The sequence below is a fragment of the Lytechinus variegatus genome, chromosome 3, assembly GCF_018143015.1.
Source record: "Lytechinus variegatus isolate NC3 chromosome 3, Lvar_3.0, whole genome shotgun sequence".
NCBI lineage: Eukaryota > Metazoa > Echinodermata > Echinoidea > Temnopleuroida > Toxopneustidae > Lytechinus > Lytechinus variegatus.
The window spans coordinates 8,997,818-9,016,091 of NC_054742.1; the positions used below are offsets into that span (position 1 = coordinate 8,997,818).

Sequence of the window (18,274 nt, forward strand, 5' to 3'; positions counted from 1 at the left end):
GTAATGAGTACTTGGAAAATCTACAGTTTAGGTAACTATTCTATCAAGACATGAGTGGGTTAAAAACACTTGATTACTAATGAAAATTGTATGATATATTGATTTTCATGATTTTCAGCTGTATTTTCAAGGTCATTGTCATGAGAGAATAGGTACTTAATCTGTAGATCCTCCAAGAACCCATTACAGACTACTTATACTGCAAATATCAGCCTGATCAGGTATTCTCTCTATGAGAAAATCCATTTTGAAATGTGTTGCAAAGTACAATGTACACGCGCGATTTGAATATGCTACTTATGAAGCAACAAATAGCTATATTTGGAATAATTTCAAGGTCAAATGATATGGTTTTGAGTTCAAATATTTTATGTTGCTTAAAGTAGACCAAAGGTGGAACATGACTTGCAATTATCAGCATGGACTCACAATCTAAAATGGAATAACACACAATTAAAAGTGGATAAAAACACTTGATTATTAATGAAAATTGTATGATTTATTGATTTTCATGATTTTCAGCTGTATTTTCAAGGTCATTGTCATGAGAGAATAGGTACTTAATCTGTAGATCCTCCAAGAACCCATTACAGACTACTTATACTGCAAATATCAGCCTGATCAGGTATTCTCTCTGTGAGAAAATCCATTTTAAAATGTGTTGCAAAGTACAATGTACACGCGCGATTTGAATATGCTACTTATGAAGCAACAAATAGCTATATTTGGAATAATTTCAAGGTCAAATGATATGGTTTTGATCTCAAATATTTCATGTAGCTTAAAGTAGACCAAAAGTGGAACATGATTTGCAATTATCAGCATGAACTCACAATCTAAGATGGAATAACACACAATGAAAAGTGGGTAAAAACACTTGATTATTAATGAGAATTGTATGATTTATTGATTTTCATGATTTTCAGCTGTATTTTCAAGGTCATTGTCATGAGAGAATAGGTACTTAATCTGTAGATCCTCCAAGAACCCATTACAGACTACTTATACTGCAAATATCAGCCTGATCAGGTATTCTCTCTATGAGAAAATCCATTTTGAAATGTGTTGCAAAGTACAATGTACACGCGCGATTTGAATATGCTACTTATGAAGCAACAAATAGCTATGTTTGGAATAATTTCAAGGTCAAATGATATGGTTTTGAGTTCAAATATTTTATGTTGCTCAAAGTAGACCAAAAGTTGAACATGTCTTTCAAGTTTTAGCTTATGCTCACTCTTTGTATTGAAATGACACTCATTTGAAAGTCAATGTAAACACCATTTGAATGCCTTTTGATTCTGGAAAATTAGCCAATTTACTGTTTTTATTGAATTTTAGGTGTGTTTTCAAGGTCATTACCAACAATACAAACTATTTTTGAAGATATATCTTTTTAATACTAATTACAGACTATCATCACAGAAGAGATCAATGTCTTTGGGCTCTTCATCTTTGAGTTATCACAATTTGAAAAGTGTTGAAAAGCATGTATGTGTCATTAGCATCAATTTTAGGGTGTTTACGACCATTTTGGAATGCGCAAATCAGCCCCTTAACATTCCGGTAGCAAAATTTCTCAAGTAACACTTGAAAATATGGGTAAATGTCTATCAAAACACAGAAATTGGTCCCCCTCCTCGATGGGACGGGAGGTGATCCGTGACCTTGAACTTGGCATCTTTTGAAAAAAATCCAACTTTGAGGGCGCCCTACAGGAAAACGACACATACTCTTGGGTCAATTTTTTGTAATTCTGTTGAGCATCTGAAAGTCCATAAATTTGCATAATATTTGGTTCTAAGCTAATTTAGTTTTGGATTTATGAGCCTCCAAACATGCTTCTGAAATCATTGACACGGATGCTTAACGCCATTTTCGGTGACCTCGTGTGCGAAATCCGGTTGACAGGTCCGCGCTACAGTATACTCTGCATGTTTAGACCAAAAAGTTCTTCCAATTTACTTAGAATGAAGACTGTAATCAATCAAACTTTGCTGCAGTAGTCAATCAAACATAGCCAATTTTATTTAAAATAATTTTGTTGTGTGCGCATTGGTTGCTATGGGAGGCCGTATCTTAGCAACCATTTGACCTTGGGGCAAAATATTTCAGATTTTTCCGTCAGACACTTGGGGCAACATTTGGTGCGAGTTTAAAGAAAATCGAAGAGGGTCGGGTGACAAATTGTCTGAAAATTGGTTGATTTGACGTGGATTGACCCATAAAACAATTATTCACAAAAAACACCATTCTTATAATGATACAATACTACATTCATTGACAATAAATGACATTTGACCTAGATCATGTGACCTAAGACTTGTCAGTGATACTACTTGATGACCCCTTTAACCACATTTTATTAACTATATCTATAAACTTTGAAAGTTATGACAGCAATCTAATAATTACCTCAAAAATGGCAAAAGTTCAATTACCTTTAAATAACCTTTGACTTTGGTCATGTGACCTGAAACTCACACAGGATGTTCAATCATACTTGATTACTCTTATGTTCAAGTTTCATGAATAAGATCCAAAAATTTTCAGTTATGGTAATTCAACAGATACCCCCCATATGGCCATATTTCATTGATCCTAAATGACCTTTGACCTTGGTCATGTGACTTGAAACTCAGGCAGGATGTTCAGTAATACCTGATTAACCTCATATCCAAGTTTCATGAACTAGGTCCATATATTTTCTAAATTATTATGACATTTCAAAAACTTAACCTTAGGTTAAGATTTTGATGATTCCCCCAACATGGTCTAAGTACATTGACCCTAAATGAACTTTGACTGTGGTCATGCGACCTGAAACTCAGGCAGGATGTTCAGTAATACTTGATTAACCTTATGGCCAAGTTTCATGAAATGGGTCCATATATTTTCTAAGTTATACTGTCATTTTAAAAACTTAATCTTCGGTTAAGATTTGTTGTTGACGCCGACACCGCCATAGGAAAAGCCGCGCCTATAGTCTCACTCTGCTAGGTGAGACAAAAAATCAAATGTTCTATTTCAAATCAGTATAAATTGATAAGATTCCATATACAGATTCATCAATTCAATCTTTACAGGACTATATGGATTTGTTGAACAAGAACATTTCTTGGAGGGAGGACAGATTGCAATTTGAACATTTTAACAAAAGAAAGAAAAATACAATCTTTTCTGTTTCTTACTGCACAAACAGCTCCTTGGTATTATGCAGAAATTATTATATTTTACCCATGGATACAGGGTAAAATTTCAAAGTAAATTTATCTACTACTCTCATTGCACATTTCACAAAAAATGGTACGCGAGAACCCACCCCTAAAATGAGGTATTGCTCATCATTCTGGGCATGGGGTTCAATTTTTTAATCTTGTATTTGTAAATATATTTAATACCTTTCGTTCAGCTTGGCCCCCAGCATCCACTTCAGAGACAAAGATTCCAGTGTTAAGATCAATGCCACCTCGAATACAGAAACCAAAAGATTGTCCATCTCGCCTCTCAAGTGTTACTCGCCGTACCTACAAGTTCAAACAGAATGCAACAAAACATCTAGAAGTGACACATTGGTGAATGGTGATGATTATTAACTACACAATATGATAACAAAGATGTGAAATCACCATAAATCATTTCAAACTTTCATTGGGTAAAATTACATATTACAAAAAGTATCAAATAGGGGAAAACTTTTAATGAAATCTAATGTAAATTTCAGTGACATTTCAAAAAACTTCATTAAGATTTCAAAGTTGAAAATGCCACTGAAAATTGCAACTATAGTTACCCTGGTCATTGGAACATTTCTCTAAATTCTCTGTAGACATTTCACTAACAACTGATGACTTCATCAGGCAAATGAAACATCGCATGTCTTTCCATGTGAAACTGCAGACAGAAGTGCCAATTGGTTCCAGTATAATTAAACTGATTTGAGTTTTTTGTATCACCATAAGAAAGAGCAAACAGTCAGACTGCAGGTCCCAAGAAAGTGGCTTCTTTCATCCAAGTGATATTCATGACTTGAGATGTTTTGCATATTTAATGAGCTTGATGCGGACCAAAACACCTCTTTTCATTCGGTCATTGCTGCTCTAATTGTGCATCAAATTTTATGAATTTGGTACCATTGTAAAGAAGAAGAATCATTCTTTCAGGTCATGTGTTTGGATATATTCAAAGATTTTGTAATATAGTTTAAATTTTGATCTAAAATATGCTACAAAATAAATATTTTCACCTGACAAAAGCTGCTATTTTCACACTTTATTTTTGTTTGAGCCCAAATGATTTTTATATCATGATAAAGCTGAATATGTATGCTTTAAAATGATATAGGTTTCAAAATAAGAATTGGTTTAATCGGGTCAAGATCATTAGATCACACTTTTCATTTGCCAAGTACATAAAGCAGTTTGAAAACAAGAATACTGCACTCTGATTGGTCAAAGAGACCACACAATGGTAAATTCCAACGGTCCCAGTGCCTGGGTCCGTGGGAAGGTCACACTTCCCACGTGGTAATCTCCTCAAATACCCCGCGCCTGTTGTTCTGTGAACCTTATCCAGCCAATCAGAACTCTGGATTTCATGCAAGTACACAATTTCAGAAATCTCGTCTTGTACCTTGGTGGGAAAAGTGTGATCTTGACCCGATTAAAAGGTGCCGCATATCAAGAGTAACATTGTGAGAAAGTACAGAAGTTCAGCTTTAAGGTGATATAGATATCATCGAGGCTCAAAATAAAAAATTTTGCACAATTTGCAAAAGAAAACAGGAAGAAAATTCAGTTTTGAGGCACATTTTCAGGCCAGAAATTTACTTATTTAACAAATTATTGTATACAAAATAAATGATCAATATGAAAGAGTAACTTTTACTCTATCTGATAGTGCAATAATATTTCAATTAACTTGAGGTTAAAACAGGTAAATTATTAGAGAAAGAAAATCTCACGAATCACGAGATTTTGCAAGGAGGATTCAGCCATGAGATGATTTGGATGAATCTGGCCTTTTTGCTCATTAGCATAGGGACCTGCAGTCTGACTGCAAATGTCAACTTTTGGGGGCATTTTATAGTCCATAAAAGGAAAATTTGTTCAAATGTGACATCACTCACACATCTTTGTCACATTGCCAATGGGAGAATCTCCATAGCATTAGTGATCGCAATATTCAAATGCTCATACATGTATGTAACTTTCTCCTTTTCTGATTTTTCTCAAACTTTCTTTGATCTTATTCTTTGATTTTTCTATTTCCACACTAATCCATTTGTGACAAAGGTTTTATTTTCCTTTAACCCTATCTAGGCTGAGGGCGAGGGCCTTGGAGGCCCCCCTCAACAATTCTCCCAATATTTTTGCAGCGCAAATTTTTTTTGACAGCACCGCTTGCTGAAATTTTACTTTCAAGTCTTGCACATCTTTTGAGACCAAATTTGCGATGACCAAGTATGTGGTTCCGAAAATTTTAAGTGCATGTCAGACCCAAAATTGCTCAAAAACGAAATTTCATGTACAAATTCAAACAAATTGTGTTTTCAACCAAAAGTCATCATTGTATGATTTTTTTATTTTGCTGGTCTAAAGGGACATTCTGTTTATGATCTCAAGAGTCCCCGACAAAGTTTATCGAAAAAACAATGAAAAACAAAAGGTAAAGAACATGGAAGAAATTTTTAAAAATACAAGAGATAAGAAATTGAAATCTGATATCACAATTTTGTTCTTTTGCAAAGAACACTGCAAAAACTTTCTACACCAAAAATTAGAACATTTGGAGCCTCATTTAGGGAATTAGAGGAAAAGTATGATTTTGCATACTAATTATGCATAAATTAGCATGATAAATTTAGAGCAATTTGCATGAAATAAATTAATAAAGAATTTTGTAGATTACATCCTGGGCAACCTGCGTGCCAATTTTCGGCATGATCGCGCGATCGACAGCTGAGATCTCAAGGGGGGGGGGGGCGCCGGCCATATGATCTCCTAAATACCCCGGTCTAGATAGGGTTAATGCTGTCCTTTTATTGTTGAACATGTATAGCAATAAATATGGTTTATATCTATACCTGGAGTGATTTAGGTGTAGCCTCCTGCTTGAGCTCTCCTAGTCTAACTCTTGGTGTGGAATCGCTACTTGTTTGGCTTGTATTGAATACTGGAGGCTGTGGTTCACGAAATCCTGACCTACTGGCTTCATCCCCACTAACAGGCTGTTCAGGAGCATGATATGTCTTGCTACGCTTATGTTCCTTTGCTACTCTGGTCAGCTCTACAGCCCGTTGGCTTCCATTACGATGAACCTCACTGCGTCTGCCTTTGAATGTTTCCATGGTGTGTTCTCTGGCCTCTGCTAGGTTGTGCAGTTGTTCCACTGGCAATAAGACACGTGAAGAGGATTTTCTGCTCAATCCTTTGTTTGGACTTGTCTTCCTTGCACCATCTAGTTTGTACTTCTCCACAAGCTTAGGTCTAACCAGGGTGCTGTAATACTCAAATTGCAGACGGGACAAGTTGTCAAAGTCAACTAAAAGGTCCTTAGGAATCATTGGAAAGATAAGAGTCATCAAATGCACTTTATCTGGGGTATCCAAAAACCTCTGGAGAGACGTGCAAAGTCCAAGCACTGACTGGGTCTCCCTGAATCTCCGGATACATATCTTGAGTGTTGTGCATTCTGAGTCTGTCAAGTGTTTATGGGCGGCTGTGCGCAGCTTGTATCCAGCCGAGTTTGCCATTCTGATCAATATTGTAGAAATTTCTTAATCCATTATGTGCTCATATTCTCTTGATTTTAAACAAGTTGAAGAAATTCTGAAACAAGAAGAAAAACAAAACAATTAAATTATGATTTAAACAAGTCAACAAGGTGACATTAGAAAATAAATTTCACATGCTTTTAGATATATATATATATATATATTCCTGGCTCCGTGGAGAGTAAGCATACGTTAGTTAATGATTTTTACTCTCTAGGAGCCTCCTGGCTAATTGGTGTGGTGTGTAGCTTTAGGACAAGCATAGCTTTAGGACTCCGTACCATACAATGTAAAATGAAAAAAAAAAAAATGCTAAAAACTCCTCAAAACAGGTGGCTGCCAGCTGTCTACGAACTGCCTAGCCTACTGCAAATAAAACGAGGCGCGTTTGAGTCCCAAGTAAGTAGGGTAAGCCCCGGGGGTATTCGACCAAAAAAGTGGGATGTGCCGCAGGCGAGACAAAAAAAGGGGGCCTTGGAGCGGGCTTATTGTAAAAAAGTGGGGTCCTGAACGGGCTTCGGAACTAGAAACATTTGTGAAAACGGGGTCCTTGGAATGGGTCGCTTGCGTACGAGTGTGTATGCATCCCTATGAAATGGGCACACTTGCATGCAGCTAGACCGGATGGCACAGGTTTCTGGTGTGCTTGCACGCACAGAGGCGATGGTCAGACAGAGCTCTGCGGCCACTTTCCACCAAAATTGCAGCTCGTTGCAGCAGATCAATGCTGCTGGAACGATATAAGCAATGTTACAAAATGCCAATTTGAAGAACAATTTATAGATAAAAATTATTTTTTAATAATAAAATTCAAAACTTTATTATAAATATAATAAATAATAATTATTACAATAACGTTTATTTATAATTTAGTTTTAAATTTTATCATTTGTTAAATAATTTTTATCTATAAATTGTTCTTCAAATCGGCACTTTGTAACATTGCTTATCGGAGCTACTTACATGTACGTCATAAAGCGGTTCAGGGTCAAGCCTATTGTATGTGCAGTGTATACGAATGGATCAAGGGATCTACACGAGATCGGTCTGGTAAAAAACCTCTAATTATTAACCTTTTTATTAACATACTTTTTGCACCTTCATACGCATAAGGCGTATGAAGGTGTGGTGTATAGTTAAATAAAATGATAGAAATTTATGTGATTCCTATCTTCAAACATGGATTTCCTAGGGAAATCCATCTTTGTTTACATGTGTCTCTTATATGTATATGGGAGGCGAATATGGCCTTATCGTCATCCAACTCACAGGGGACAAACTTGACACACCTCAAATATCAGCAATCTTTCAATGGAATACATGGTTGAAAGTTTCTCAAAAGAAATATATTGTTCGCGATGCGAAACGGTGCGAAGCTTCTCACTAAACGGGGACTTCCTTCCACCACACGTTTTCCCATTGACACAATAACAACTGACTCGGACACTTTTTCAAACGACAAAAATAGTCTTTTTCTTTTCTCTCCTGTGGCTGTATATTCTTCCAAGTTGATGAAACAATTAACAAAATCACTAAATAAAACAAAATTAATCATATTAACCCGTTGCCAACGGGAGCCGGATATATACGGTTCCCTAAAACTTATTCATGTACGGGAGCCGTATATAGTCGGTTCCCCAAAGGCTATTACTCGCATCCATTTGCAGGCTTTAAAAATACAATTTCATACTATGTTTCTGCCTTTTCTGTGTTATAATTACAATGTCCATTAATTAAACTACACATTCCAGAAAGTCATACGTTTTTACCTTTTGTTTCTATAGTTTATAAAGCATTATAAAACGAGTTATGCTTCGAAGAGAGTCCAATATTGGCGTACAGTGGGCATTGCCGCGATGGAAGCTTGATTTCAACGATTTTCAGTTTCGCAGAACCACGTATATACCGTAATCAATAAAAGTGAGGGAAAACAATGGGAGCAGCGAAATGCAACCAAAAACGCACGCAGAGCTGCGCGCGTGCGCTGATATGATCAACGATAGATCGAAAACGATCGATACTTTATCAGATTGCTTGTGAGGTTTCAAAAAGTCCGGGTTTCGATCCCGGCCGCGGCACCTATGCCCATGAGCAAGGCATTTAATGAATGCTCTTTTATCCTGCTTTCAAATAAATGAAAATGCTATATGCATTACTGCTAACTAGGTGTGCACTTCTTTTTAAAAAAATGGCGCCGTTGATAAAATATAGGAAGAAGAAAAATCATGGTTTCAGTTTATAACACATCGATTTTTGTTTTCTTCTTTCATTTAGGTGCATTATTTTGCCTCTTGAAAATGGCTGTCATAATATTCAACTTCATGAACTGATCAAGCTAGATCAAACTAGAAGAGAGTACACGACTTTAAGTTGATATCGATTTCTATAATCCTAAACAAAAAGTGTGTACAGTTGGCTATTGAGAATACCTCAGATCGTACGTACACTCTATTTTGTTCTAACGATACGGATGTGGTAATTGATGGAGGCATGGCCCCCTTTCCTTTGAAAATCACAAAAGGGCATCCAGCGAAGGTCAATAAAGTTGCCACTTACTAACAATGTAAAAGAGTGACTTGAAAGGGAAGGATGTACGGATGAATTCACACTTTGTCAGTTTGGTTTAACACCAAAGAGTGATAAACGCCGTGACATAGGCATAATAGACTCATAATCATGCTAATGAAGACTAATATGTGTTATTTACGATGTACAAAGTATATGAAGCATGTTTTATCCATATCAGTAATCTCATATGAATTTTCGAAAAAAAAATCTAAGGTTTCCCCAATTGATTTTATTCTGATTGAGTATGTTATCGTGGTCTGGTTTGACCTGCATATAAAAAAATGTGATGCGATAGGAATCCAGAGCATGGAGTAAATATGCATTCCATGGATATATAATTCGAGAAGATAGAGGGAATGAAAAGCAGAATATATTAAAATAAAATATTTATGTTTATGTCTGCAAACAGGCCTATAATGCTTTTCACGGAACAAATGATGTAAGCCGGGTAATGAATAAGTAGAGCGCCTTGATCACAATGTTTAGTGGATATTATTTGAGTTATTAATCATTATCATCATGCGGCTCGTTTAATTTTTTTTAATTGCTTGTTAGAAGGGTGCGAGAAAAACGGCATAAAGCATATTGTGATTCCATATACGTCCATTCAGTTATTTGTTTCATTTTTGGCCGTACTCCATAGAATATAACAGACGTTCAACTTTGATAAAGATAAATATGAGATAAAGCAATCAGTACATGAATTGATTAATAAAGACAATTAATTAATTAATTAGAGATAATATATATCACTTAATATGAGCTGGAATATGATATTTAGGCAGGCGAGAATGGCCTTTCTATGTATCTCTTTTGAAGCACGCTCTTCAATACAGTTCTCTAATTAACTCGTTATATTTGTATTTTCATCGGAGCTCTTATGGATTGTTGGCTACAAGGAAAAAGGAAGTGGATAAATAAAACATAAGAATTATTTTAATACATCGAAATTCTGTAAAGGTGAATGTACCGGGAGAGAAATTATATTCACTTACGACATTTTATAATTATACTTTGGCAATGCAGGTTATTATTTTCAGAGTCCTTTTTCATCTTGACGAAATTGGATATTAAAACAAACTGAACGCAGGAAATAATAATTTCCGAACGGAAAGTTCCTAAAATGTTAATCAAATCATATATTGTCCGAAAATTTGACAGTGAGTGTGGCGAAACAAATGGGGGGGGGGGTTAAATGATGGAATGTAATTTATATGCACTAGAATAAAAAAAAAGGGTATAAAATATAGTAATGGTGTAACTTGGGTTGCGATTTCATTGCTGACCTCTATTTCTCCCCCCCCTTTGCTTGTCAGAAAAAAGTAAAGAAAAAGTAGCGCATTTATAGTCCCCTCCACCAAGAATTCCTTGGTTCACCGCCGATCTCTGACAACTAGATTACCAGCAAAACCGAAAATGTCTTTCTGGTCACACTCATTTTTTTCCATTTTAAATTGTCCAACATATACTTAAGTTATTTTTTCTTGCATTTTCCATGAATTACTAATCATTTGTTGATCATTAAATCCTTTGCACATAAATGTCAAGAAAATAACCACACACGTTCTAAACTAGTGAAATAAACTGAGAATTGAGTAAGTTCACAATAAATAAAACGGTTTGCAGGGACTTATTGTATATTCTTGGATAATGAAAGAAAGGCAGAATGTCTTGTTTTTAATACAATTTTAATTACTAGAATCATTTGATACATAATATTCATTTTTTACACAAATACATGGCAACGTCTCCGTTGGATTTTGAATTAAGGAAATAATTTGGAGGTTTTTGTTGAACATTTCTCGACGACGTATAAAATCTAGAAATCATTTGAAATTGATTATGGGCCGAATATGCCGGGCACCTATCCTAATGTAGGTTCTATTTTTTAGTATGGGTTGGGCTTGGAGGGCCGGGTTTGGACATATTTCTGTGATGACGAGAATATACTCAGAAGGGAAAAAATAGAGAGAGGGCCGGGGGGCACGGAACGGGAGATGAAGAAGAGAGAGCATAACCCACTTGTCTGCGCAGTGTTGTAGTACATTTCTTTCGATTAAAAGCGCCTCGTATGAAAATGAACCCTCCCCCCCTGCGTAAGCTACTGATTGAATAGAAGGGGAAAAAGTAAAGGGAAAATAGAGGAGAGAGAGAATATAAGTAGAGGTTGACTAGAGGTAAGGGGATTAGAGAGAGTAGAGGGGATGGCATTCATGACAATAACAATAATATTTTTCAATCAATTAAACTAATTTCTTTTATTCTTTACATGTAAAATATTCAAATGTTTACATAATATCAATGATAACAAATATAAACATCACTATCAACACTAACAATGATAATAACAAATAATAAAAGAAAATATAACAATCGGATAATAAAAAAATAATAATAATATTGATAATAAGAATGGTTAAGATTATGAATATAATAATGATAAGACAAAGAAAAAGATAAAATAAAAAAGCAGACGAAACAGAAAAAAAAAGATGAAGGGAGAAGATAATGGTGATCATGGGGGATGGGGTGGGCTAACTTAAGTAATTGGATGATAAATGATAAATAATCTTCATAATAATTGTATACCACCTTGCAAATTTTAATCGAGATTATGATTTCTTGTTCAGAAATTATTACTTGTATGCATATAACGATATTTTGAAGATTCATGTTTTGGGGGGCATACTTTTAAAAGGAAATATCATATTCTTCATTTTTTTTCATTTTGCATGAAGAGAAAAACAGAGAGAACAAAATTAAGCAAAATAGGACGACGGGAGTAAAAGAATGAGAATAGGTATAAAGAGAAGATAAGACGACGAAGAAAAAAGGCGAAAAAAAGAAGCACAAGCAAATTCATAACAAGAATAAATAGAAGGGAAATAGAAACAGAAAACTTAGGAGATGGAGGAGGTGTAGGATTATACAATTATCAGTGAAGAAGAAGGAGGAGAAAATGAAAAGGGAGCATTATAAAAGAGGAAGAAAAAACAAGGAGGATTTCATTTGCAAGAGGAAACAAAGCAAGACTATATCAAGGGAGAAGGGGGGGGGGTCTATAAATAGGAAGTATAAGAACAAAAAGATGAGACAGAGATCGAACAAAAGAAGAAAGGAAATGAGGATGATAAGATAAGAAGAATATCGAAAATGAAGAATATGAGAAGAAAAGAAATGAGAATAATAATTTTGATAATAAGAAGATCGAAAAAGAAGAAAAGGAAGAAGAAAGGAAGGGAGAATATTATGATAATAGTAACATTATGAGAATATTATGATAATAGTAATATCGAAAAAGAAGAAGTCCAAGAAGAACTTCAAAACCCACATCACCAACAATACATTCTCAAAGAAGTCACTCTGTACGGACATAATTATAGCACTGGAGCGACAGGTGAGCTCTGAACTCCGTGCAGCCAAAACAGGAAATGAACTACGCATGCGCGAAAACTATCGATCGATCAATTCACTCATCGTGGATCGCACACACGCTTTTGTAATCAACGATCCAGCTCGCACGCACGGAACAATGGAGCTGTTCGAACTTGACATGGCCGGCTGATTAATCTCGTTTGGGGTGTTAGAACCTATTCTACTATGCCGTCGCGAACGGGTTAACAAGTGGAATGCCTCTGGCCGTCTCACCTGCATCGTGCGATTCAACATAGCAGCATTGCTGACTTTAAAAACTACTATAACTCGCACAAGATGTTCAGTGATACTTGGTTCCTCTTATTTCCACGTTTTATAAACTAGACCAATACACTTACAGAGATAGGATGGTAATTCAACAAATTCCCCCAATGTGGCCAAAATTCATTGACCTCAAATGACCTTTGACCTTGATCATGTGACCTGAAACTTGCACAGGATATTCAGTGATACTTGATTACTCTTATGTCCAAGTTTCAAAAGTCAGATCAATAAACTTGCGAAGTTATGATGGTAATTCAACAGATACCCACATTATGGCAAAAGTTTGTTGACTTTTGAACTTGGTCATGTGACCTTAAATGCACACAGGATGTTCAGTGATACTTGATTACTCTTATGTCCAAGTTTTATGAACTAGACCGACATACTTTCAAAGTTATGATGGTAATTCAACAATACCCCCATTCGGCCAAAGTTCATTGACCCTAAATGACCTTTGACCTTGATCATGTGACCTGTAACTTGCACAGGATGTTCAGTGATACTTGATTACTATCATGTCCAAGTTTCATGAATCAGATCCAAAAACTTTTAAAGTTTTGATTGTAATTCAACAGATACCCCAAAAATCGGCTAAAGTTCATTGACCCTAAATGACCTTTGACCTTGGTCATGTGACATGAAACTCATGCAGGATTGACCTTATGTTTAAGTTTAATGAACTAGGTCCATATATTTTCTAAGTTATGATGACATTTCAAAAACTTAACCTCAGGTTAAGATTTTGATGTTGATTCCCCCAATATGGTCATGTGACATGAAACTCTAACAGGATGTTCAATAAACTTGATTAACCTTATGGCCGTTTCATGAACTAGGTCCATATACTTTCTAAGTTATGATGTCATTTCCAAAACTTAACCTCAGGTTAAGATTTGATGTTGACGCCGCCGTCAGAAAAGCGGCGCCTATAGTTTCACTCTGCTATGCAGGTGAGACAAAAACACTATTTAACTGCCTATTTACTCCTTGTGATCAGAGTCCCCTTCCCGTGTTAAGACTACCAATTTCCCATAGGAGGGGACTCGGATACCAAGTAATAGCATGTTAATCGTTATCAGAGTCCCCTCATATGGGAAATTGGCAGTCTTAACACGGGGACTCTGATCACGAGGAGTAATAAAACAGATAGTGTTTTAATGTGATTTTCATTGATTTTAAAGATTCTTATTATTGAAAATATTCATTTATCATCTCTAGCAAACTTTATACAAGTGGCAGAGTGGTTTTGAAGAGGAGGGAAATGAGGGGTAGATGAAAATTAATGGGTTAATTGCTGGTTTTTTTTTTAGGAGAGGGAACTTGGATCACGAGTAATAGTACTCCTCGTTATCCAAGTCCCCTCCTATGAGAAATTAGACAGTCTTAACATGGGAAGGGGACTCAGATCACGAGGAGTAATTAGACAGTCAAATAGTGTTTTAAATGTGATTTTCATTGATTTTAATGATTCTTATTATCAAAAATATTCATTTATCATCTCTAGCAAACTGTCTTAAAATGGCAGAGTGGTTTTGAGGAGGGAAATGAGGGGTAGATGAATATCAACAGGTTAATTGTGTATAGATAAGACGAATTGTAAGAGCAATTACATGTATATCATTTATTTGGTTATTTAAAGGATATTCATGGCATGGAGTGATTAAGAATACTGCAGAGTGTCCCAGTAAAGCTTTATCATGCACTATATTTAATGAGATGTAATTTTGGTTATTTACGCAATTTGCAAAGATACATGATAGAGAAGACTACACAATAGACTGAGTAATTTTGTTATTTAAAGGACAAGTCCACCCCAACAAAAACTTGATTTGAATAAAAAGAGAAAAATTCAACAAGCATAACACTGAAATTTTCATCAAAATCGGATGTAAAATAAGAGAGTTATGACATTTCAAAGTTTCGCTTCATTTCACAAAAACAGTTATATGAACGAGCCAGCTACATCCAAATGAGAGAGTCGATGATGTCATTCACTCACTATTTCTTGTTTTTTATTGTTTGAAATATGAAATATTTTCTCATCATTGCCATGTGAAATGAAGTTTCATTCCTCCCTGAACACGTGGAATTCCATTATTTTAACATTTTGTGCTTCAGGCAAGGAGGTCCCAATCGTCAAATTCGTAAAAATTGAAATATTGTATAATTCAAACAATAAAAAACAAAAGAAATGGTGAGTGAGTGACATCATCAACTCTCTCATTTGGATGTAACTGGCTCGCTCATATAACTATTTTGTTAAAAATAAGCGAACTTTGAAATTTCATAACTTTCTTATTTTACATCCGATTTTGATGAAATTTTCAGCATTGTGCTTGTCTGATTTTTCTTTATTGATTCAAATCAACATTTTTCTGAGGTGGACTTGACCTTTAAGGCAGACAATATAGCTTCCTCGGGCAGTGGAAAAGAACAATAGGATTAGCTACATGTATGTTATTTACATCTTGATGATTTCACTGAGGTCATTCAAGAACGTTTCAAAATTTAGAGTTTTAGACTGCTAAAAAAATGGGCAGAATGTTCTTTTTGTAGACAATACTAGAAGCCTCTAGAATAGTAAATAATTTGAATATAAGCTGACAGTTTCTTCAAGGACATCATCAGATCAGAACTCAGAATTTCACGCCAGACTTTATTTCCACCTGGAATATTCATCTTCTGTGGAATTATTTGCCCGCCATCAATGAACTGTTTGCAGTTATTTTGAGACAGGAATTCTCAGTTCTCATCGAGATCAGCAACCTGTTTTAATGAACGCTTTTCAACCCATGGATTGCTGAAATTGACTGTAAATCATCATCAACATCTTCTTCACGGACATTCAACTCATTACAGCGACTCTCGTTATTTATCGTACTTCAACATCATTTAGTGAACTTTAATTTACGGAATCTTTGCCAGCCAACCTGGATATTATCATTTGGAATAAATTCAGAACCGTCACTTCAAGGGATGTGTATGTAAGATCAATACTTATTTGTTTTGTTAATAGTAGTTTAATTTTGTTGATTATTTACATATATTTCCTGTAATAAAAAATAGGAAATCAAATTAAAATCTTAATATTTGATTATTTGTTGCAGTATCTGACAATTGCCATTTTGTATTTTTAGGAAAGTGGACTCGGATCACGACTAATGCAACTCATCGTTATCCAACCCCCCTCTTATGAGAATTTGGACAGACAGCGAGTTTCATTGATTTTAATGATTCCTATTATCGAAAATATTCATTTATCATCCCTAGGAAACTGTCTGAAAGTGGCAAAGTGGTCTTGAAGAGGAGGGAAATGAGGGGTTTAAAAATCAACAAAATATAAAGCAATGGAGACTAAAGACATGAAAGAGGGATAAGGCCTTTTGATTTATTCAGTAAAATCGTAACAAACGAAATAAAGCAAACTTTTAATTGTCAGATTAACATGAGACAATCCAGATTTAAAAGAACTAGTTGACGAATTGAAGCAATAGAGACTAAAACTTTAAAAGTAAAAAAGAAAGTAGGCCTAGGCCTAGATGCAATTCTGATAAAATTAGGAATCAACGAAATAAAGCAATGGAGACTGAAGAGGGATAGGGCCTTTTGATTTATTTAGTTAAAACGTATATGTCTCGACGAAATAAAGCAAATTTTTTATTGTGAGAAATATAAAAAGATGAAAATAATCCTGATTAATCAATATATGGAAAGTACATGTACCGGTACTGGGCAGTGGTAAACGAAATAAAACAATATCACTAAAGATTGAAAAGTAGATTGATGCAATTCTGATTTATTTAGTAGATTCGAACAACACCAATAAGTGAAAAGAGACACGTGACATACATTGCGACTGCAAGGTTGGTTGAGACAGGTACTGAGCTGAGCCTGGGCTGAGGTACATCACGAGATGGACATGTTTTACATTGTGAAAAATTGTCAGTGGATCTGAGTCACCAGGGACTTTAGTTTCATGCCGGTTCAAGGCTCCATGATCAAATGACAATAAGACATAATTATAAAAAAAAACATGATCACGGAGTCCTCAAGGCTAACTTAGATCTAGTGAACATTCCATAAATGCACATTCTACCTCCATGGCCATGCTGTGAACGAGTCACCCATCGCAACGTTCCCAAGCACGCAGCCGCAGGCCAGGGCCGGCCAGGCGAGGCCCATCGGCATCGATAGACGATACCGGTACCGTACTACCCTATAGTCAGTGAGTCACACTCAACAATTAGTGACAGTAACATAGCAACGATTAACAAATCCCCATAATTATGAAACTATGAGAATCTCTTCGAAATATTCAAGCATACAAAATGCACACATATTAATATCATGAACATGTCACATGAAACAGAAAAAATAAAAAACTCTGAATTTCATCCTCCGTCGTCTTACCTTTCCATTCGATACACGTACACGTACACGCAGGCCATGCAGGCCATGCAGGGCTAAGGCTTTGGAGTAGTTTTTTTTGCATAAAAATATAGCTGAGCTGTGTACGTACGTACGTAATTAGAAGACTAGTACTGATTGGTCAATTCATGCGATGCGCACACCCTCAATCATAATCTGAACCAATCATAATCAAGCAACAATGAAATTTCCATTCTGAAGAATAAATTCCTGTCAAACTATGTATATTTTTTAAAGGATGTTTTATTATATTCTCTCAAATCAAAATACACAATCACATTCTATAAACAATTTGTACAAACTATTTGAAACATAATTATAAATTATACAATAAATCCATTACAATATAATTATACAAATTATACATCAAACTTCAAAAATACTAGAAATTAATACTAATGCGTTTCAGCAATTACAAAATGAAATATCAACAAAATATGTGACACGATGAGAGAGAAAAAAAAGATAAAAATGTTGTTATATATACACCAGATACGATCACACAAAGCTTAGCCATTTTGATCGTAAAACTAATTTTCACGATAGATTGCATTGACTACAATGTACAATCAATCGTAAAAATAAAGCGTACGATTAATCGCTGTGCTTTGTGTTACGGAGCCCAGAAATCACAAAAAAATTGTGTAGAAAGAGCCAAAGGAGGATCTCCTTAGAGAAAAGGAGAGAGAGAGAGAGAGAAGGGGGGGGGGGTGGAGATCGAGCTATGGGGAAAGATACCTCATTCCTTCGATAGATGGATATTAGACCATGCACTCTGTGTCTCAAACGATTCTTGCTTAGTAA

General features: G+C 35.4%; 1 protein-coding gene across 1 annotated transcript in view; it reads right to left on the reverse strand.

Moving 5' to 3' along the window:
* The window catches only part of LOC121410160, a 34,009-nt gene extending 16,520 nt beyond the window's left edge, over positions 1 to 17,489 (reverse strand). Inside the window, exons 1-3 of the mRNA XM_041602061.1 lie at positions 17,453 to 17,489; positions 6,086 to 6,830; positions 3,402 to 3,527 (exon numbers count right to left, since the gene is read on the reverse strand). Coding sequence (XP_041457995.1) covers positions 3,402 to 3,527; positions 6,086 to 6,754 — 795 coding nt within the window. The 5' untranslated portion in view covers positions 6,755 to 6,830; positions 17,453 to 17,489. The remainder of the gene's footprint in view (positions 1 to 3,401; positions 3,528 to 6,085; positions 6,831 to 17,452) is intronic.
* Positions 17,490 to 18,274: the final 785 nt, after the last annotated feature.